The sequence below is a fragment of the Petaurus breviceps genome, unplaced genomic scaffold (assembly GCF_028583685.1).
Source record: "Petaurus breviceps papuanus isolate PSGF00001 unplaced genomic scaffold, PetGlider_PUasm1.0 184, whole genome shotgun sequence".
NCBI lineage: Eukaryota > Metazoa > Chordata > Mammalia > Diprotodontia > Petauridae > Petaurus > Petaurus breviceps.
The window spans coordinates 13,053,011-13,075,941 of record NW_027185793.1 but is presented as its reverse complement, the minus strand read 5'-3'; the positions used below and the strand labels follow the sequence as shown (position 1 = coordinate 13,075,941).

At 36.2% G+C, this 22,931-nt stretch overlaps 1 protein-coding gene and 1 pseudogene across 1 annotated transcript in view; both read left to right on the top strand.

Annotated features, from left to right (window-relative positions):
- The window catches only part of TMEM232 (transmembrane protein 232), a 204,075-nt gene extending 188,623 nt beyond the window's left edge, over nt 1-15,452 (top strand). The window contains exons 12-13 of the mRNA XM_069088045.1: nt 7,451-7,541; nt 15,198-15,452. Of these exons, the coding sequence (XP_068944146.1) occupies nt 7,451-7,541; nt 15,198-15,452 (346 nt within the window). The remainder of the gene's footprint in view (nt 1-7,450; nt 7,542-15,197) is intronic.
- A 2,851-nt stretch (nt 15,453-18,303) lies between these two features.
- Nucleotides 18,304-20,169, top strand: LOC138161215 (heat shock cognate 71 kDa protein pseudogene; annotated as a pseudogene).
- The last annotated feature ends 2,762 nt before the right edge of the window (nt 20,170-22,931 follow it).

Sequence of the window (22,931 nt, the reverse complement as noted above, 5' to 3'; positions counted from 1 at the left end):
TGTCAGTGAACAGAGATTTGGAGAATCTAAGGATAAACTTAGAACATGGAGCTCTAGGAACTGATTCAGTCTAATGGTGGTATATAGCCAGTTACGCAAAATACTCTGGAAAGATATCTGTGTATTTCTCTGGGAATGAAAGAGAAGCAGTATGAGTATCCAGGGGGATAGTCATCACATCTGTCTCTATACAAGTAGAACGTTTGTCTTAGTGGACAGGTTTTGAAAGTGAATTTTTGCTAATTCAGATCTTATTTTTAGGTCAGTTTTGACAATGTGTAGTTGTGCATTAAATAGGAATTATGTGATTAATCAAGACAGTGTTAACTATCTTAGATGTGACGTACATCACAAAACATGAAGAAACTGTTAGAAGTCCTTGAAAGATACAGCTTTTTGTTTTTCGAAATACCTCTTATGTCATCTCTCTAGAAGAGAGGTAGTATGTATTATGATGTGTATTATGTATTATGATGTGCTTCTTTAAGAAGAAATACATTGATGCAGTTCAACCACCTAATAACAAAGCACGGAACATGTGAACTTGCCAATAAGGTCAATGAAATTCAATAAAGTTGATGTCAGACAATAAAATCTAAGTTCCTCTTCTGCATGGTAGGATATGTAGCTCATAAGTAAAATAAAATAAAATATTATGCAAATAAAAATTAGTGATAGTTCAGTGGCTTATTCACTGTCTTTTTTCTACCTGGAATTTTTTGACACAAATCCATGTCTTGCCCTACTTACTTTTTCTATTTCAGGGTGTTCCTAAAGTCTGGACACATAGGAAATCTCATTAACTATGCATATTTTCAAGAAATGAAATGAAGTTTTCAACAACATTTTATCCAATTAGCATAAATCAAATTTCATAGGAAGACATAGGAGACACATAGGGAATTTCATTAATTAATGAAATTAATTATATTAAATTAATTTCATTAATTAATTAAATTAATTAATCAAATTAATTTCATTAGTATGAAAAATTGTCCCCAATAGCTAATGAAAACTTTTATTCCGTATGAAATTGTCATAGCTAAAATGTATGCTAATTAAATAAAATATTGTTGAAAATTTCATTCATTTCATTTCTTGAAAATATGCATAGTTAATGAGATTTCCTATGTGTCCAGACTCTAGGGGCATCCTAAAATGCCCCTAAATATTCAGAGAGAAGGCAGGGATTTGGTGGCAGAATGGGCTGAATTCTGAACTTGGTGTTGATTTCAGACACTTTTTAGGAATGTGAGCCTGGTAAGTCACTTAAACTCAGTTTCTTCATTTGCAAAATGACGATAATAACAGCACATACTTTCCAGGGCTGATGTGAGGATAAAACGAGATGATTTTGTAATGCGACTTGCAAATATTAAAATACTGTATAAATTCTAGAATTTATTATTGAAAGAATTCATCATTTCCCTGTATTTTTGCAGTATGTTGTTACATTTCATTTTGCAGTAGCCCTGCAGTTCTTCAACACGTTGAAGCAGTGTGTGTGTATTTCTTATAAAACAGCACATTTGACAAGATGATAGAATTGACAATTTCAATGTAAATAAAATCCTTTCAATTATAAAATAATAAAAAAACAATTGCAACCCTTTATAATTAAAAACAACTAGCACTCATGCCTATTTATGACTTAAAAGCTATCTTTAGGCCATCAGATTCTGTAACATTACAAAAGAAACAACTAAGGATGGGAAGAAAGCTATAGAAAAGCATTGATAAGCAATCATAAATCTTAAATGAGGGAAACTTTAAAGAGATAAATAAATCAAGAAGGAAGGAAAATGCCGATTCAATAAGAACAAGCAAAATATAACTAACTTTATAATAGAAACTAGATTTTGTTAAGGGGGAACCAAAGAAATATCTTGGGAAAATAAAGTTTAAAAAATCAAATAAAAAACTAATATAAAAACCAGTCAGAAAATCAACAAAGAAAAATTTAGAAAAAGTGAATTAAATGGGTCCCCAGGAAATTAGAGAGTGAATTAAGTAATTTTAATTTATAAATATAAAGAAAACTTAGAGTTGCTACCTATGAACAGCACTACCACTCTCTTACTAAAGTATGTTTGAGAAATTCCCAGAACATCCTTCCTTTATACATGATTGACAATAGAAAACTTTCCTAATTTATGTAACAATAACCTACTTCTGGGTTCAAGGGAAGTGTCCTGCTGTGCCCTCTCCCTCTTCACCCAGGATCTGAGTCTCTGAGATCAGTCTTAGGGGAGTGTGACTTCCAAAGAGAGGGGTTAGTCTTTAACCATTGGCTTTGACTTTTTTCACCCCCACCTTGAAGACCCAGGGAAAATTCTTTAAAGTTTAGATGAAGGCTCATATCTAAGGTCTCCCCAAAAAGACAAGTAGAAAAACATTCAATATATACTAAAAGTCATACATTAGCTCTTTATTTCCTCCATATAAAATAAACACAACATAAAGATGCACAAATGTTGATAAAAGAAGTAAAACTGCATGTAGTAAATTATAACTACAGTTATACTCTTCCCGGTGATTGAGACTTAAACTTCAGAACATGTAGAAATTTGCAGGACTGCTCAATAGGCATTTTACATTTAAACTCATCTCTTCATTATCCAAATAATTTCCCCCCAGGTCCATAGGCAGTGGAGTGGATAGTCTTGGACCTGAAGTCAGGAAGGCCTGAGTTCAAATGCAGCTTCAGACACTTCTTATCCCTGTAACCCTAGTCAAGTCATGACCTCTGTCTTCCTCAGCTTCCTCAGATGCAAAATGGGAATAATAATAGCATCCACCTTACAGGATTATTGTGAGAATCAAATAAGATATCTGTAAAGTTCTGTCCAAGGTCTCCTGCTGCATCCAGGACCATCTTCAGTCATGTCAATGGACCCAGATGTCTCCAGAGGAAGAAGTGAGGATGGTGACTTTGCACAACCCTTCCTAACTTAAATCCAATTCACTTCCAAGTCATGGCATCACCTCCCTGATGCCAAGGTGCTCTCTGAGAATGGAGGACAAACAGAAACAGCACAATGCCTGGAATACAAATACGCATTCTCTTTTCATTCCCCTACTTATGTCTTCTGGTAAACCTAGCCATGGGTTATATTCCTATCTTTATTGCTGGCCATCCTCTCTAATGAAGAAATTTCCTCTGCTACTAGTCAGCTCCAACCAAATGACCCAGAATCTCAGCACATTTCAAACTTACAAGGTTGCCTCTAAAATTGGATGCATTCTTTTTTTGATTTTGCAGTTCACTCCCTTTATATTGAAGAAGAAATAAAACAGAAGCAGTATCTAGGAGCCCAGACTTGCTCACGTCCAACATACTTTTAGTTACCACGAATATGCACTTTACTTCTTCCAGGGTCAGGGAAGGGCACCAACTCTGACTTTATCCCCATAGGGAGATGGCTAAAGATTACTTCTATGCTTAGGAGAAGAATTACAAGATGAGATGACTCATTTGAAAGGTTATTTGAGTCAGCCATCCTTCATGCTCAATAGGTGAATTGTTTCATCATCTCAAAGTACCAAGTCTTTCAGTGCCGAGACCCTGGTATCCCCAGAAGTTGTCAAAGGAGTTCTAGTATATGATCTGTGGGATGGTTCCTGCAGCTCTTATCTAGAGTGTGCAATCCCTGCTACGTTTTTCTCACTTAGACTCACTGGGTCTCAACTTATTCCTCTATAAAATGAAGCAGTTAGACTAGATAATCTCTAAGGTCTCCTTAATCCAAAAATGATTAGACCTTATTGTATAGTTTTATGTGCCAGACACTGTGCTAAATGCTTTACAAATATAGTGTTCAATTCTCAAAACAATCCTGAAAGGTAGGAGATATTATTATCCCCATTTTACAGTTGAAGAAATTGAGGCAGAAAAAAGTTTAAGTAACTTGCCCAGGGACACACAGCTAGTAAGTGTTGAAGGCCAAATTTGAAATCTGATCTTTCTGACTACGGGTCCAGATCTCTGTGCACTGAGTCCCTAGCTGCCTATGAGGCAATAGAAATGCAGAAAATTTGGATCATTTTTCCAAAGGGGTACATATTTATCACATTCATACTAGAAGATAGTACTCTGTATGTTGTAAGCAACTAATTTAAAGTCTAATGTATACAGTTCAATTTCCTCTGCACAAAATTAGTATAAAATATGTGCTCTGGATCAGTTGTCTCCAAACTGTTTTGATTGTGCACCTACATTATTAAAACTTTTTTGATCATGCATCCTAAATACATATATACACAGTCACCCACATATAATATATATACATAAATAATGCAATGTAGTACCAACATGTATTTTGTTCATTATAACCATACACAATAAGAATTTTTCAAAAGATAAAATAAAACCAAAATAAATAACTTTTTAAAAGAATTTACTCCCTTATTTGTAGCAAAAAATATTTTTGTTCTCACTAAACTAGAATAATAATATTTTAATTAGAATAAATTTATTTTACCATTAAGCTAAATTAACATGTCAGCAATAGTTAATATTTTAGTGAAGCAATGTTACTGATTATGAGCCATTATTTTTGGAAAAGCTTGTTTTAATATCGTGATTTAAAGTGCTTATTATAAGTCATATTATTTAAAAATTTGGTCTTAATTATTATATAGAACACAATAATGTTAAAACATAAATAAAAAGCAATAATTAAATAGCCCCACAAAATGACAATCCTTCTTTCAATCAATTTATGCAAAGACTTTAGTTGAAATTAAGTTAATAGATTTTTGTCTTCTCTGATGTCAGGCATTTGTTTTGTAAGCTATTGAAAGGCGCTGCATTTTTGTATTTTAAAGAAATGTCTCAACTTATGTGTCATGTGATCAGTAAGATGGAGGACTAAACTTTTTTTTTATCTTCATTATCTCTCAAAGCTCACCAAAATAAGAATTATGCCCAAGAGATAACATTGCAGATTTTTGCATTTTTCCGCTACAGGCATATATATATATAAACCTTAACTAGGTAATAACCTAAGTAATAGCAGAGAAGACTAATCCCTAATCTCCACTCAGCTCACTCAGCATCTCCTTCCCCACCACCTGCCACCTATGGCAGATCTGCAAAACAAACCTACAGGCTTGTGTTCTGAGATCCACTGAGCAATTCCTGTACTACTGTTTTAGTCTCTACCAGGTCACCACTCCCATTCACTCTCCCTTGCCCTTATCTAACCATTCTGTGACAAGAAGTAGAATTCAACTTTGTCCAGTCCCAAACCCAGTAAAAAGAAGGAAGATGAGGAAAAGGAGGAAAAAAGAGGAGGAGGAGGAAGAGGAGGAGGAAGAAGAGGAGGAGGAAGAGGATAGGAAAGTGGAAGTATGAAATAACTGAAGCAACAGCTAAAATATTGAAGCAGACAACAAAAGGACCTGGGACAGGTGTGGGATTTGTGTGGGACTCCACTAGATCTGAAGGACAAAGGACTGGCATCAAGCTAAAACAAGTGATGGTGAAAAGTGAATTCTCCAGTATAAGAGTAGGCTGAGGTAGCTTTGGGGTCTAGCTCTCAGGAGACCTGTAATAAAAGGGGAAAGAGTAGAAATGTGAGCAATAGGTAGATGAAAGGGAGGAAAGGCTAATATTACCAGAAATCTCAGAAAAAGAAAAACTATACCTTGAAAGTTGGCAAAGATGACAAAAAACAAATGGAAATAGTCAATGTTAGAGAGGAAAGTAAGCTAAGCAAAAAAAAAAAAAAAAAACAAGAGGATTGTTGAGTGAACGTATGATCATAGAATTATTTTGGAAAAAAATTAGCAATCATAAAATTAAGGTGACTATAGTATCCATATTCGAAGGTCCAGAGATTGAACTATCAGCCATATCCCAAGAAGGACATTCATAAGAAAATAAGCACCCATGGTCACCAAAATATTTGTAGCAACACCTTTTGTGGAAGCAAAGAGTTAGATACAAAGTCGATTATCATTTATGGATTGACTAAGCAAATTGTGGCATACGAATGTCATGGAATGTTACTGTGTTAAAATGAATTATGAATATGATAAATACAAAGAAGCATGGAAAGATTTCCATGATCTAATGCAGATTAACGTAAGAAGAGCCAAGAAAACATCACTCACAGTGACTACAATAATGTAAATGGGAATAATAACCACAAGGCATTCAAAAGTGAATATCATGAGGAAATTAGGTGGCGCAGTGAATAATGAACACCCTGGAGTCAGGAGGACTTGAGTTCAAATCCAGCCGCAGACACTTAACACTTATTAGCTGTGTGACCTTGGGCAAGTCACTTAACCCCAATTGCCCTACACTCCCCCTCAAAAAAAAAAGCAAAAATTTAAAAAAAAACACAAAAGTGAATATTGTGAAATTATAGAGAGCAAGTATGGCTCCAAAGAAGAGATATGAAAAGACATGCCAATTCTACTCCTTTACACAGTTGAGAGGTCTGTTTGTGTAGTACATTGCATATATATTCAGACTTTTTGACATATTGGTCAAATTTTTTTGGTGTTTTACTCTCTTACTCTATTTTTTTAATATTATTTTTGTAGGATGATTTTCTGGAAGACGATTAGGGGAGGGATACTGAGAGAAATTCTGAAATAAAAGAGATTAGTTCAAAACCTACTTAAACTCTTTGATAATGTGATGATTTTTACTTCACGCATATAAGTTTTTAATGGAAACACATCATTGTCAACCATAAAATTTCAGTTTTGTACAAATTTTGCTAATCATGATGGCTTCATAAAATTATTAGCCAATATCTCTGGCAAAATTTGATCTTAGGGCAAAGTTTATCACTCACAATAGCACAAATAAATTTGTATTTCAAATAATTGTTATACTTTAAATAACTTTTAATCACCTTGTCAGAATTGATTAGAACATCGTTTTTTAAATCCTGTACTGTGGCTAACAAAGATCTCATATTAGAAGAACTGTCAACATAGCCATTTTTTGTTGTTGTTTACTTGTAGTCACAATATTATTGCAATTGTTTTTTTTTTTCTCTGAATGCTTAATAGAGCTCACTTAAAAATCCATGTGTTCTTTCTGTTTTTCTTCTTTGGTACCTTACTGATGCCTCATTCAACTTCCTCTCTTCTGAGTTTGGGTTCTTTAGTTTATTTTTCTGTAAATCTCAGTAATTTGTACACATTTTTCTAGATATTAAAGAGCTTTCCTTTTGATTGTTATTAAATTCAAGTCAAATGTGAAAACCACACATATCAGAATTAATCATGAAAGATAAATAAGGACAGAAAAAATTTTAGAGCTACTGGTTTGTACAAGACTTCTATACTCTTGTGGAGTACACAACATTCACTAAGTACTTCATAATGATTGTATGTAATAAAAGTGTTAAGATGTGAGTTATAGTTCAAAGAAATGTGGTAGTATGCTAGTATGCTAATTCATGGACTTTGTGTTTTGTATACGAAGGGAAAGATATCCAGAAACGGAAATATCTCGCCCCTATCCAGATATTGTTACCCGTGCAGATATGGCGTTGAGAACTATTGTTGAAAAGCAGGTAATATTCACTTTCTTAAACCAGTAATACGTTTGTGTGTGTGTGTGTGTGTGTGTGTGTGTGTGTGTGTGTGTACTATAAAGGGGCCTTAAATGAGAAAGTATAGTTTTAAACATTATATGCATCCCACATAAAGAAAATATTGGGGATTACAAAATCTGACCATGAAGGTGCATTGTTAAATTTAATTGTTTTACTAGACTACTCATACATCTTAATATCTTTCCGAAATTATGGGAAAAGTTTGCTTTTCATATTTGTAAAAAACTAGCATAACCTATTTCTTGGATTAGCACTGATTTATGAGAAGAATCTAATTTTTGAGCTCTTTTGATTTCTTCTGAATGAAATACCCGTTCTTAACTGTTATCTAGCTACCTGGTGACCATTTTTTGTTCTTGACAGATGAGAGAGGTTGTTAATCATTTTGTTCCCTGGAAGATGTAAATGGACTGGGGAAGCAAAAACCCTATTGTGTTGGAGCATTTGTCTATTGTGCTATATGTATATGAATTTTCCCAAAATTCACTTCTGTAGGGGAGGAGGTCTTGGAGCAGGGGAAGAGGGAGGAAAATGTTCATTAGCTTTTTTAAAAAAACACAATAAAGGCACAGTGCTAAGTATAATGAGTAAGTTCTTGCTACAACTTATTACAACTACTTGGAAATTGAGGTTTCCAACAGAATAGTATCAGCTGTGGAATCATGACCTTATGACTGGTTAGTATTTTCCTTTATTTTATTTAACTTTTTCTAAAGAAAGGAAGAAATTATTGCATTTACTAAAAAAACCAAAGTAGTGTTTATCCACATCATTTAGATTTCGCTATACTGGAATCTATAGAGCTATTGCTCTAGAAGCCCACTGTAAGAATGGATATAGAGTCTCAATTAGATACAGAGTCCCAACTGACCAACTTGAAAGAGCAGGATGAGTCCTATACGGGTAGTACCCTCAGTTCATCAGTAAGCATTTATTAAGCATCTACTATATTCTGGGCATTTTACTAAACCCTGGTGATAGAAGGAAAAGCAAAAACAAAACAAAATTAAAAAATAGTTCCAACCCTCAAGGAGCTCACAGCCTGATGAGGGAGACAACTTGCAAAACAACTTTACACAAACAAGATGTATATAGGAGAAGGTTGGGGTAGTCTTAGAGGCCAGGCACAAAAATTGAGGAAGCTTCTCACAGAATGTGAGGCTTTAGCTGAGACTTAAAGAAATGTAAGGAAGCCAGAAGGTCGAGATGAGGAGGGAGAGATTGAAGTTTGTGGGAAAGCCAGTGACAATGCTGAGAATCAGACCGTGGAATGTCGTATTCAAAGAAGAGCAAGGAAGCCAGTGTCACTAAATGGCCGAATACATGGAGGGAAGTGAGATAGAAGAAGACTAGATAAAAAGAGAGAGGCTACAATATAAAGGACTTTAAAAGCCAAACAGCTGGTTTTATATTTGATCCTGGAAGTAATAGGGAGCCCCTGGAGTTTATTAAATAGGAGATTGGAATGGTCATATTTGTACTTTAGACAGCAGAGTAAGGATGCATTAGAGTGAGGGAAGACTTGAGGGAGACTAGTCAGCAGACTATTGCAATATTCCAGGCTTGGGATAATGAGGGTCTGTCCCAACGTGATGGCAATGGGAGGAAAGAGGAGTGTGTTTATAAGATTACTAAGAATAAAAATTAGAATGTAACATCAAATTATGTATGGAGAGTATGAGAGAGAATAAGTAATCTAGGATGACACAGGTTATGAGACTGGAAAACTGGGAGGACAGTGGTAATGGGAGTTACTAATGGGAGTAAGGAAGAGTGTAACGTTTGGAGGGAAATATAATGTCCAATAATATTGGACATATTGAGTTTTAAATATCTTTAAGACATTTACAGGACATCCAACTTGAGATGTCTAGTAGGCAGTTAGAGATGCAGGAATGTAGATCAGGAGAGAGGTTGAGACTAGACAAAGTAGACCTGAAAATCATCTGCAGAGAGATGAAAACAGAAATTACAATAGCTTATGAGATAACCAAGGAAAATAACATAGAGCAAGGAGAAAGGAGGCCTGAACAAAGAATCTTAGGTGACCCTACAATCAGTAGGCATGACCTAGGTGAAGAACCAATAAAGGAGATAGTGAAAGAGTAGTCAGTGAGTCATCCAGTTCAGTCAATAAAAATTCATGACACATCTGTTATATACCAGGCACTGTGCTAAGCAGTGGGAATATTAAAAAATAATAATAAAGGCAGTTCTTGCCCTCAAGAGCTTACAGTTTGATGGAGGAGACAACCTGCAAACAACTCTGAACAAATAAGCTCTACACAGGATAAATTTGAAATAATCAATAGACATATGGAACTAGAATTAAAAGAGATAGGGAAAGGAAAGATTTCAGCTGGGACTTGAAGGAAGCCAGGGAAGCCAAGAGGGCAGACATGAGGAGAGCAAGCATTCCAGTCATGGAGAGCAGAAAGTGAAAATACCCAGAATATGGAGAGCATCCTCTTTAAGGAACACCAAGAATGTTAATGTCACTGAGTTAGAGAATACATGTCAGAGCATATGGTATAAGAAGACTGGAAAGGTAGAAAGGGGTTAGGGTATGAAAATTTAAATGTCATGCAGAGGATTTTATATATCATTTTGGAGATCATAAGGAGCTATTGGAATTTATTGAATGAGGGGGTAACATGATCAGAATTGCCTAATTTCAGAAAAATTAATTAATTTAATAGTTGAGTATAGAATGGACTGGAGTAGGAGAGATTTATGATAGGAATATCAACTAGCAGGCTTCCACAAGAGTATAGGCATGAAGTTATGAGGGCCTGCGTGAAGGTGGTAGTAGTGTCAGAGGAGAGAAGACGGTGTATGTGAAAGATGTTATTAAGGTAGGCTAAGCAGGCCATAGCAAAAGATTGTATATGAGGTGAGGGGAGGTGAAGAGAGAGTAAAATGTCAAGGATGGCAGCTATGTTGAGAGCCTGGATGACTGAGGAGATGGTGCTACTTTTCATAAGAATGGGAAAGTTGGGACAAGGAGAGGTTTGGGTGGGAAAGATAATGAGTTCAATTTTGGACATACTCAATTTAAAGTATCCACTAGACATCCAGTTTAAGATATCTGAAAGGCAGTTGGAGATATGAAATATGAGCTCAGCAGAAAGATTAGGTCTGGATAAGTAGACTTGAGAAGATAATGGAATTCATTGGTATTCATGAGACCCTCAAGTTAAATAGTATAGAGGGAGAAAAGAAGTGAGTCCAGGACAGAGATCTGTGGGACACTCGTAGTTAGCGGGTATGACTTGAATAATGATCCATCAAAGGAGACTGAAAAGGAGTGGTCAAAAGAAATCTGAGTGATAAAAGGTGAGGAGGAGAGAAGGGGGAATTTTAGTAAATGACCTTAATATTTTCAGTAAAATATAAGACAAAGTTCTCAGCTGAAAGAGTGGTTAAGGGAATCTATGGAAGTTTTGATGAAGGATGAAAAGGTTTGGGAAAGGTTCCGTAGTGAATGGAATAGTGAATTAGGGAGGGATAAAAGCAGTGTCTTGTGGAACCAATCAGCATGTTGTTGCTGGTTTGTCTTGTTGTTCTTGTTTTTTAAGTTTTCTTCAGCTTTGTTCAACCTGATCACTCTTACACCAATATTTACAATTGTCCAACAATGGGATCAGCTACCATTGCAAGATAAACAGAGCTTAGATGTCCATACAAATATAAAAGGGATTCATGTATTGGATATGAGAGGTTAGACCACCTCATTATGATTCTAATTAAAGTTCTTCAAAGACATCTTAACCTCCATGAAATATAATATATAATATACACTTCAGTTGATCTCTACATTTTTTTCAATAAGTCAAAAACTTCTCAAAGATAAAAATTGCTAGAGTGATTTTGCTAAGAATCAGTTACTGAGGCAGCTTTAGTATGCAGAAGGTACAAAGAGGCAGGGGGGAGCAAGTTAAAATCATAGCCATACCTTTGGGCTAATTAGAAACCAATGGCTTCCATGTATTTTCTCTTTCTTCTTGGGCACATACACCATCTATATATGACAAGGTAATAGCAAGTATTGAGGATCTTCTTATTTTATAAATGATAAAGGCAAGATTTTTTTCCTTTCAAGTTCCTTACCCCAGGACCTAAATCATTAGTTTTTTCTTTAGTCTCTTTATATGACTAATAGTAATTTAAGGGGATTTATAGCAATTTATTCTGAAGAATATTTATAAAAGTTATTTTCAATAACCTATATGCTGTATACTTGTCCAAAAGGTCATGGATCTCTAATCAGGAAATTAAGATCTACTGACGAATTTTGATGCTTAACCAAGCAGCTCACCAAGCCAATTTCTATCACTATTCATGTTCTTTGTGGCTTCCTAGGCGGTTTTTTTTTTTCAGGGAGAAAAATGCTTTGTTGCCAGTGCCCCTTTCCCCAAGCTAGAACTTTATGCACTTTCTCATATTTCTCTCCTCAGCTTTCCATATAATAGGGTCCTGAAATTGGAAGGGACCTAAAATATTATCTTGTCCCGCCCATAACTGAATAGAAATCCCCTCTACAACATCCTTGATAAGTAGTTAACAGCTTTCACTTGACCTCCAATGATAAGGAGCTCACTATCTCCTGAGATAACCCGTTCCATTTTTAGTTGGGTTTAATTGTTGGAAAACATTTCTGTCTAGTGTGTCTGAAATCTTCCTTTCTGAAATTTCTATTATTGATCATAGCTCTATTCTTGGGGTGAGAATAAAGTCTAAATTGTCTTCCACTAGACATCCATTCAGATAATTGAAGGTATCTAAGTTTCTTTAGTTTTCTTTTTCAAGGCCAAGCATCCTTGTCTTCTTCAAGGAATCCCTGCATGGAACAGTTTTCAGTCCCATAATCATCTTGATTGACATACACCAGCATAGGGTTTTTCCCTTAAATGTGATGCCTACAACTGAACACAAAATTCTAGGGAAGAGTACTAGCATATCTATTATGAGTATTCTTTCCCCCATTCTGGACAAAATGACATATTGTAACCTAACATTGAATTGACAGACATCTTGCTATAGTGTATTCTCGACCAGCTTTGGTATTAGGAAGATTTGAGTCCTAAATGACCTCTTAGCTGTTTGGCTATAGTCATCACTTCACCAAATCACTTTCCAGGCAATTCCCTAAAGCCAAAAGTTACAGATGACCTGCATCAGCAGAGGGAAAACCACACTGAGAGTTCCCCACACTGATTCAGATCTATACCAAAACAACAACAGTGGTAATAGTAGAAGGAGGAGGAGAAGGAGGAGGAGGAAGAGGAAGAAGAGGAGAAAGAGGAGGAGGAGCAGCAGTAGCAGTAGTGAAGTAGGTCATTAAAAATATCTCTTCTTACACATTTTCTAGCTATGCCCACTTTCCATTGTGTACTTGTACAGGTGATTTTTTTTTAATCCAAATAAACTGTGCTCTATCTATTCCTATTTAATACTAGATTGAGTCAAACATTCTACTCTGCTAAGGTATTTTGGGGATCCTAATTTTGTTGTTTGGGATATTAACTATTCCTCTCAGATTCATATTTTGTCCACATTTGGTAAGCATTCCATCTTCATCCAAGTCCTTGGTAAACATTTTAAACAGCACATAGTGAAGGGCAAATCACTTATGCATTGCACCAGAAACCTCTATACAAGTTGACACTGAACCATTAATGACTTTGGGTCCTAGCCATTCAAGCAGATCTGAATCCAAATAACTATACTATTTCTAAAGAATGTTGTGGGAGATTTTGCTGAACATTTCCCGACTCCCCAGTGGCAAGACTTGGTGAAAATTAAAAGTATCTCTTACACCTTAAAAGTTGGGATATATGCTCTAGCCATCTTTAAGAAGGAATTTAGATGGAGAAAAGAGTTAAAATTAGATATTCTTTTTTGAAATAGAACTTATGGACTAGAACCACATTTGTCAGGAAGGGAACTCATACCAGCTTGTGGGTCAGAACAAAGAGGCAAATCAATATTCCAAGAGACTGAGGTTGAGAAAGATCCTAACGTGCAAAGGGTTAAGATTCAGAAGGGGGTGCTGAGGACTTGTGGGTATAGCAACATATTCATATTACCTTAATTAAGGACCCTTTTATTACACTCAATTTAATTGATAGCATCTATCACTACAAGGTAGCATGGACCCTCTTTCAACTGATATTTTCAATGAAGGATGACCAAACACCAAGGTCATGACCGATTTCCCCAGGACTTACCTGGGAAATCCATGCACCCTCTCTAACCTCCACCCTCAGGATTAGCCATTCCTCCTTTCAATCTGGAATTCAGATATGAAAGTAATTTTGATACATATTTTAAAAATACACTTTCCTCTTTTGTGGAGGTAAAAGACCAGTGTAGAATGTTGTGTTTGGGTGTGGCATTCTACAATGTGGTAGAATAATGCATATATTGTCAGACTTAGGTTTTGAGTGTGTTGGTTTTGAGAAACTTTGTTTTGATTCTTTCTTTTTTGGTTCTTTATTACAAGGGTTGGTTGGGGGCAGGGCAAGGATATATTTAGAAATAAAAGATATAAAAATAGAAGATGCCGGTAAATTTATTTTTAAACAAACGTTTCCCCATGGAAATGCTGGGGACCAAGTGCAGATTCTGCACAATAGAATCCGCTGCTATCTAATACTTATTCCATATCTTATTCCCAAAGGATTTTTCAGAAGCCAGGTTGCTAGTGTTAATAAAAATTATGTAACCAACTCAAGTGATCCCAAGAGGCTGTTTTTACAGATTTGTTGAAAAATAAGCATAAATCTACTCTGCTCTGCAATTTTCTCTTTGACATTACACATTAATGTACTACTAGGTGCTACTTTGTCATTTAGATTTGGTTTTCAATATTTTTTATGAGCTCTACCATGTTTCCCTCTAGGCAAGTATTGTCATTGAGAAAAAAAAAACAGGAAAAATCACTATCCAAGGGTTGGGATGCAGAAATATAAAATTGCCACTCTCCACCAAACAGAGCTTTTTTCTATTGAATGATTTGCATGCTTTACAAAAAAGTAAAAATGAATTCTCTTTCTAAGGATCTTGATGCTATCCTAAACAAATTTAAATTTATTTTAATTTTTATAGTGCAGTAATATGTTAAATTCCTAAAGAAAATAGTAGAAAGCTTTCAGAAACCAAAACTGACTAGAATGTTTTTTAACTCAAAATAATGCAGGGGCAGCTAGGTGGCACAGTGGATAGACCACTGACCCTGGAGTCAGGAGCACCTGAATTCACATTAGGCCTCATACACTTGCTAGATGTGTGTCCCTGGGCAAGTCACTTAACCCTGATTACCTCCCCCAAAAAAGAAAAAAGAAAAGAAATAAAAGGAAGAAAAATGCACTCATTCTCACGTTAAACATCCCCATTTGCTGTCAGAAAGTGTCACCTTCTCAAAAATATCAGCCTCTATTATTAGAACCTATACTCTAGAAATAGGGAAATATTTTCCCCAGTCTATTACCATTAATACCCTCTGAGAAATCCTCAGAGAAGAATTCATTTAGGGTGAAAGTAGGTTTTTCTAACATAGTTTTTGCACCAATATCAGTATCCTCAATAAAACAAATTTTCTGTGTACAACAGTGGGAGAAGGAACAGCAAATTAGACTTCAGGAAGAAGAGATAATTCTGGCCCAAGAAAGGAAACAAAAAAGGAAAGAGGAGCTAGAGCGCTATCAAGCAATGATGAAAAGAAGGGAAGAAAAAATACACAAGACAACCAAACCCTATGTACTACCTGGACAGACTCCATCTGAAGCATCTGAACCAAGCAGTAGTTCATCTAATGATCAAAGAGTGGAAGAGATATACAGTATAGGAAAACTTTATTATGATTGACTTGAGGACACTTAAAGTAGTTGTCATTGTTGCAGCTCAAACTTCTTAAAAGTAACACCTCAATCCTTATTAATTAATAAGTTCTTTAGCAATCACACCTGTGTACCAATTATCCAATGATAAAATTTTCAGGAGCTCAAATAGGGTTTCTTCCAGTTGAGTATGATTTATCTTCCTTTGGCATATTTTGTTCACACATAAGCAGAAGTGCTTGTTGTTCATGGCAGTATACAAATACATGTAGAACTGTAATTTTTAATAAGCCACATTTTAATTATCTCTTGAAAACAAAAGGAAGGATATTAGCATTGCTCCTGTGATATATAATAAAAAATGAAATTCTGTATTCTCATGTCTGGGTTTTGTATATACCGTTCTGAACAGCTTGAATTTTTTTTAAAATGAGTATATGCAGCTAAGCAAGAATTGGCTTATTATTAGAAGCTGATTTTGGTCCTTGTACCATACGCAGTGCAAGTCTATTGATCGGCAATACATTTAATTTGTCCAGAGGGGGTATGAGAATGGACCGGGATGATCAAAGCACTATTAGGAGTTTAAAACAGTGTTTTAGATGTTCTTTTAGTTTATCCAATGCATGACTCTCGGGCATAAACCTTAGATTGGGATTTAAGGGAGATCTCAATTTCTTCTCCATCTGTAAAATGGAGATGACAACAACTATCTCTTAAAACTTTCTAGGGATATCATGAATTTGCAAATAAATATACAAATAAGAATTAGAGGTTTTATTTTATAAGGTATTGTTTCATTACCATGTGGTTAGAAAAAAAGAAATGTATGTCCATTTTGGAGTAGAAAGTTAAGTTCTCTGGTTGAACCTACCATATTCAGTTATAAAATTTCCAGATTTTTACATATTAAAACATATATTTATTAAAATACTTAAAATTTACAATCAAGAATAAATCAACTAAATATGAATTTATACCTTTATTAGTCTTTATCAATTTATCCTGAGTCTAATATTAGGTCTAACATGCACCTTGATTAGACTTTTTCTTTATAACCAACCTTTAATCCAAACTGTCTAGGATATGCAACCTCACATTGAGTTACAAACTAGTTCCTTCATTGTATCTAAGATCCAAAGGATGTTATCAAGTTTCCTCAGTGAATCCAAATACCCTTCCAGTGCAAAGTCATGATAGTTGATCAAAGAGAAAGAATTGGCAGAGCAGGTCAGAAAATTCCAAGAGCTCCAGATTTCCTCCACAAATGAAACAAACCAGTACCTCAGGGTGAACATAGAGTGTCAAAAATAAACAAGAGTTGGGAGTAGAACAGTGATTCTCCTGGGGCAACAGAGAAGTTCCCAAGAAAGATCCCAGGATGGAGGTTTGGCCTGAGTGAAGTGTAAAGACCTCCAGGTTATCTCTGCTGAAATGGCAAGCAGCAAGCTCTGGGGCAGCTGAGGTGGGAGGCAGCCTCAACCTCAGCCACAAGAATTTTCACTTCCAGGACAGTGTTACGGAGTTGGGTATCTGAGCTGGAGAAGATTGAGGGAACCCCTGCTGAGAAGGGACACCAGACCCAGCAGTGCTGCCGGAAGAAACCACGCTTGGTGAATACAAAAGCAGTGGGGTGGGGATCCTGCTGGCTGTAGGCACTTACAGGAAAGCTGAGTTATTGGTCTCAGTCCAGGGGCAGAGGAGAGAAGTGAAAGTCATAGCCACTGGAGGATTTTCAAGGAACGAGTATTTCCAGCACAGCGGGCACGGCGGTGGGAGGAGGGAAGGAAGGGGTGAGGAGAGCCTAGCTGTCGCTTGGAGGGGAAAAGAAGTGCAGACCTTGACCCCAGTTTAAAGCTCAAAAAATAACAGCAAGAAGGATCAGAGGCACCATCCCTCACACCCCAGGATTAGACGTGATTGTAATAAGAAAGTTGCTAAGAATCTTTTTTTAATTGAGTAGGCAAAATACAAAGAACCCAACCACAGACAGTTACTGTGGGAATAGAGAAGACAAGAGCATATCTTCAGAGAATAGTGAAGCAAAAAAAAAGCCTCTCCTTCCCCAAAGAGTAATGTTAAATGGTCATATGTCCAAAAATAATTCATAGAAGACCTCAAGAAAGACTTAAAACATCAAGTAAGAGAGATTGAGGAATTTAGAAAAAAAAAAAGTAAGAACAAGAACAATCAACTGGAAAAGGAGATGACTTGAAGACTAGAATTCTGCTAGGGGAAATCTAATAAGCCCAAATAAAAATAATGAAAAAATAGAAGAGAATATGAAACATCTCATAACATAAACAATTGGTCCTGAAAAACAAACAGATCAAGAGAAAACATTAGAATAATATGACTACCTGAATCAAAAAAAGCATCTTGATTCAAGAATACAAGAAATAAAGAAAATTGTTCTGAAGTGTTAGAAAAAGAGGGGATCACCCAGTGCAGCAGCAGCCCTTCTTTCTCCACAGCCGTCAGCTACAACCCCTGAATCCCCAGCAACCATGTCGAAGGGACCCTCATTTGGCACAGATTTTGACACCACTTACTCCTGTGTGGGCATCTTCCAACATAGGAAAGTGGAGATCATTGCTAATGAAGAAGGAAACAGGACCAACCCAAGCTACTTCACCTTCATGGACACAGAACATTTAATTGGTGATGCTGCAAAGAATGAGGTTGCAATGATGAACCCCACCAGCACAGTTTTTGATGCCAAAGGTCTGATTGGTCACAGATTTGATGATGCAATTGTACAGTCAGACATGAAGCACTGGCCTTTTATGGTGGTGAATGATACAGGCAGGCCTAAAGTCTAGGTGGAATACAAAGGGGATACCAAAAGTTTCTATCCAGAAGAAGTATCTTCTATGGTCATGACCAAAATGAAAGAAATTGTTGAAGCTTACCTTGGGAAGACTGTTACAAATGCTGTGGTCATAGTACCAGCTTATTTCAATGATTCCCAACGTCAGGCCACCACAAATACTACAACCATAGCTGGTCTCAATGTGCTCTGAATCATCAATGAGCCAACTGCTATTGCTTATGGCTTGAATAAAAATGTTGATGCTGAGAGAAATGTGTTGATCTTTGACCTGGAAGTGGTACTTTCGATGTCTCCATTCTTACCATTGAAGATGGCATCTTTGAGGTCGAGTCACAGCTGGGGACACCCACTTGAGTGGGAAGGACTTTGACAACTTTGTCAACCATTTCATTGCCAGGTTCAAGCAAAAGCACAAGAAGGACATCAGTGAGAACAAGAGGGCTATTTGCCATCTTCTCACTGCTTGTGAACGTGCAAAGAGTACCCTCTCTTCCAGTATCTAGGCCAGTATTGAGATTGACTACCTCCATGAAGGTATGGACTTATATACATCAATCACCTGAGCCTGTTTTGAAGAACTGAACACTGATCTTTTCCATGACACACTGGACCCTGTGGAAAAGACCTTAAGAGTTGCCAAACTAGGGGCAGCCAGGTAGCACAGCGAATAAGAGCACCAGCTCCAGTGTTGAGAAGATCTGGAGATCAAATCCTGGGCTCAGACACTTAGCACCCACCCAGAAACACCTGGCCGTGTAACCTTGAGCAAGTTACTTAACCCCAATTGCTTAGGGGAGGCCAGGTGGCTCAGCGAGTAAGAGCGCTGGCTCCAGTGTCGGGATGACCTGGATCAAATCCGGGCTCAGATACTCAGCACCACACCCAGAAATAACTGGCCATGTAACCTTGAGCAAGTTACTTAACCCCCATTGCTTTAAAAAAAAAAAAAGAGTTGCCAAACTAGATAAGTCGCAAATTCATGACATCATCCTGGTGGATGGTTCCACTCAAATCCCCAAAGTCCGGAAGCTTCTGCAAGTCTTCTTCAATGGCAAGGAGTTCAACAAGAGTATCAATCCTGATGAGGCTGTTGCTTATGGTGCGGCTGTCCAGGCTGCCATTTTGCCTGGAGATAAATCTGAGAATGTCCAGAACTTGCTACTGTTGGATGTTACTCCTATTTCCCTTGGAATTGAAACTGCTGGTGGAGTTACAACCATTCTGATCAAATGTAATACCATTATCCCCACCAAGCAGATATAGACCTTTATCACCCATTCAGACAACCAGCCTGGTGTGCTTATTCACGTTTATGAAGGTGAGAAAGCAATGACAAAGAATAACAAACTCCTTGGCAAATTTGAGTTCAAAGGAATTCCCCCAGCACCCAGAGGTGTTCCTCAAATTGAAGTAACATTTGATATTAATGCAAATGGCACCTTCAGTGTCTCTGCTGTAGATAAGAGCACAGGCAAGGAGAACAAGATCACCATCACTAATGATAAAGAACATCAGAGCAAAGAAGACATTGAGCATATGGTCCAGGAGGCTAAGAAATACAAGGCTGAGGATGAAAAGCAGAAAGACAAGGTGTCTTCCAAGAATTGTCTTGAATCTTATTCTTTCAACATGAAGGCTACCATTTAGGATGAAAAAGTACAAGGTAAAATTGGTGATGAAGACAAACAGAAGATCCTTGACCAAAGTAATGAAATAATCAACTGACTGGATAAGAACCAGACTGCTGAGAAGAAAGAATTTGAGCATCAGTAGAAAGAATTGGATAATGTCTCTAACCCCATCATTCCTAAGCTGTACCAGAGTTCAGGGGGCATGCCGTGAGTTCCCAGGGGGTGGAGCAGCCCCATCTGGAGGTGCTTCTTCTGGACCTACCATTGAAGGGGTCAACTAAATACACCAGAAGAAAGAGCATTCCACACAGCTTTCCAAAAATTGAAGGACTCAAATTTTTAGCTAAGGCAGTAGCAATTTAAAAGTAACATTTAAGCTACTGTGTAAATCTGGGCATTCTGAATACTTGAATGTATGCAGAGGGAAAGAATTGAACAACAATGCACTTTATCAGTACTGTAAACAAATGGAAATGCAATTCTTGTCCTGGAGAATAAAATCTACTTAAAATTGGCACCATAAAAAAAAAAGAAGGGGGGGAAAGTAGAAATAGAAAAAATCCACCAATCACTACCTGAAAGATCCTAGGATGAAAACCCACAGGACCAAATTCCAAAGCTCCCAGGTTAAGGAGAAAATATTATGAGCAACAATTTAAAAAAAAAAACATTCTAATACTGTGGAGCCACAGTTAGAATTACTGCAAAGGGGTGGCTAGGTGGGGCAGTGAATAGAGCCCTGGCCCTGGAGTCAGGAGGACCTGAGTTCAAATCCAGCCTCAGAACTTAACACAAAACTAGCCATGTGACCTTGAGCAAGTCACTTAACCCCAATTGCCCTGCCTACTCTCTCCAAAAAGCAAAAAAAAAATTACTGCAAGACTTAGCAGCAGCTACACTAAAAGACTGTAGGTCTTAGAACATTATCTATCAAAGAGTAAAAGAACTGGGGTTACAGTTGAAAATATCATACCTACCAAAGTTAAGTATAATCCTGAATGAAAAAATAGAAATTCAGTGAATTGCCAGACTTTTGGAATTTTATTACAAAAAGAACATAACTTAATAGAAAATTTGTCATATCCAAAAGAAATAAGGGCAATCATCAAAGACTAATTACAAAGAACTCAATAAGGACAAATTGTTTACTTTTTATATGTGGAAATGTAAACTTTATATCCAAGGTTGTCTTTAGTAATTGGGTAATTAGAAAGAAAGAGTGGAGTAGACCTGAGTATATGATTTCAAAAAAGAAAAATTATTTAGGCAAAGGTAAAAAGTAATTATCTCATAAAAATTACATACAAGAGGAAGAATTGATACAGAGGAATTATATGGGGGAGGAGGGTGAGTAGCTCTGGAACCCTATTCTCATTGGGAATGGGTTAAAAAAGGAACAATACATATACATCTAGAAGAATACAAAAGACTTCTAAAATCAGAAAGAAATAAGAGGATAGGGAGTAAGGAGGGGGAAGAGGATAAGGGAGGGATAGGGAATAGGAAAGGAGGAAGGTGTGGAAGGGCATGCACATTAATGGGAATGGGATAAAGAAGGAACAACACATATCTATTTAGAAGAGTATAAAAATATAAATTCAGAAAGAAATAAGAGGATAAGGGATAGGTTGGAGTGAGTGGATAAGGGAGGGATTCTTGGAATGGAGAGAGGTTAAGGAATAGGAGAGCAAGGTAGAAGGTAGAAGTAAAATAGAGAATGGATAGGAATAGGGGGAGAAGGATCGTGAGGAATAGAGGAAGGAGGGAAATACACAACAAATAATAGTTTAAAATGTGAATGGGATGAATTTACCTATAAAATGGAAACTGATAGCAGATTAAAAATTTTTAATTCAACAATATGTTGCTTTCAGGAAATGCTATAAAAATGAGAGATACACAAAATATAAAATAAAGGTCAGGAGTAGAATTTATTATGTAAAAAATCAGGGATAGTAATCATTATCTCAGACAAAATTAAATTTAAAATCAGATTTAATCAAAAGAGAAAAATATCTAAATTAGACTGTGCCAGCCATATTAATCAATAGTGTTAGAATATATAATAACTAGGTGGTAAAAAAAAAAAGTGAGAATATACTTGCCGAAACAGACACAGGAACTATATGAATATAAACACAAAACACCTTTTATACAAAGTTAGATCTAAATAATTGAAGTAATATTTATTATGCATGGATCAGTAAAGCTAATGTAATAAAACAATGACAATCTTACCCAACTAATCCATTTATGTAATACCATCCAATTAAATTACTAAAAAATTATCTTACTGAGTCAGAAAAAATAATAACAGGGTTCATTTGGAAGAACAGAGGGTCAATAACTTTAAGGAAACCCAGGAAAAAGATATGAAGGAACTATATTCAGTAGTATCAGACCTGAAATCATGTTATAAGGTTGAAATGTAAAATGGATTATGTTGATTATCTTAAATTAAAAATTTCATGTATAAATAAAACATATGTAGCCAAGAATAGATGGAATGCAGAAAATTGGGGGAAACTCTTGCTGAAAATCTCCCAGATGGAATGTGATTGGGTAGGAATATCATTATGGTATAGGAAATGATGAGCTAATGGATTTAGAAAACTATGGAAAGACTTGGACTTATGAAGGAAGATGCTATGCACCTTCAGAGAAATAGATGACAAGTGGAAAAAAAGCATAATATGGTCTTATATGTCTGTGTTTGGGTGTATATATGTATATAGGTATATGCTTATGGATATCTCTATATATATTTATGTGTACATTGTATAACATATAAACACATATGTGTGCATGATATATAACATATACACATATACATACGTGTGTATATATTTGTGCTTAATTGTAGGGAGGGGGAAAATATAGTTGATCATGGGCTTTTTCCCACTTACTCTAAAGTCCATGATTGATTTATTGATTAATTGGTATGTTTTTGCACCTGTGGGTGTAACATTTTATTACTTTAAATGGGATAAAGTGACTTAATTGATTTAATCAATTTTAAGCCTTACAAAAGAATAAATAGGAG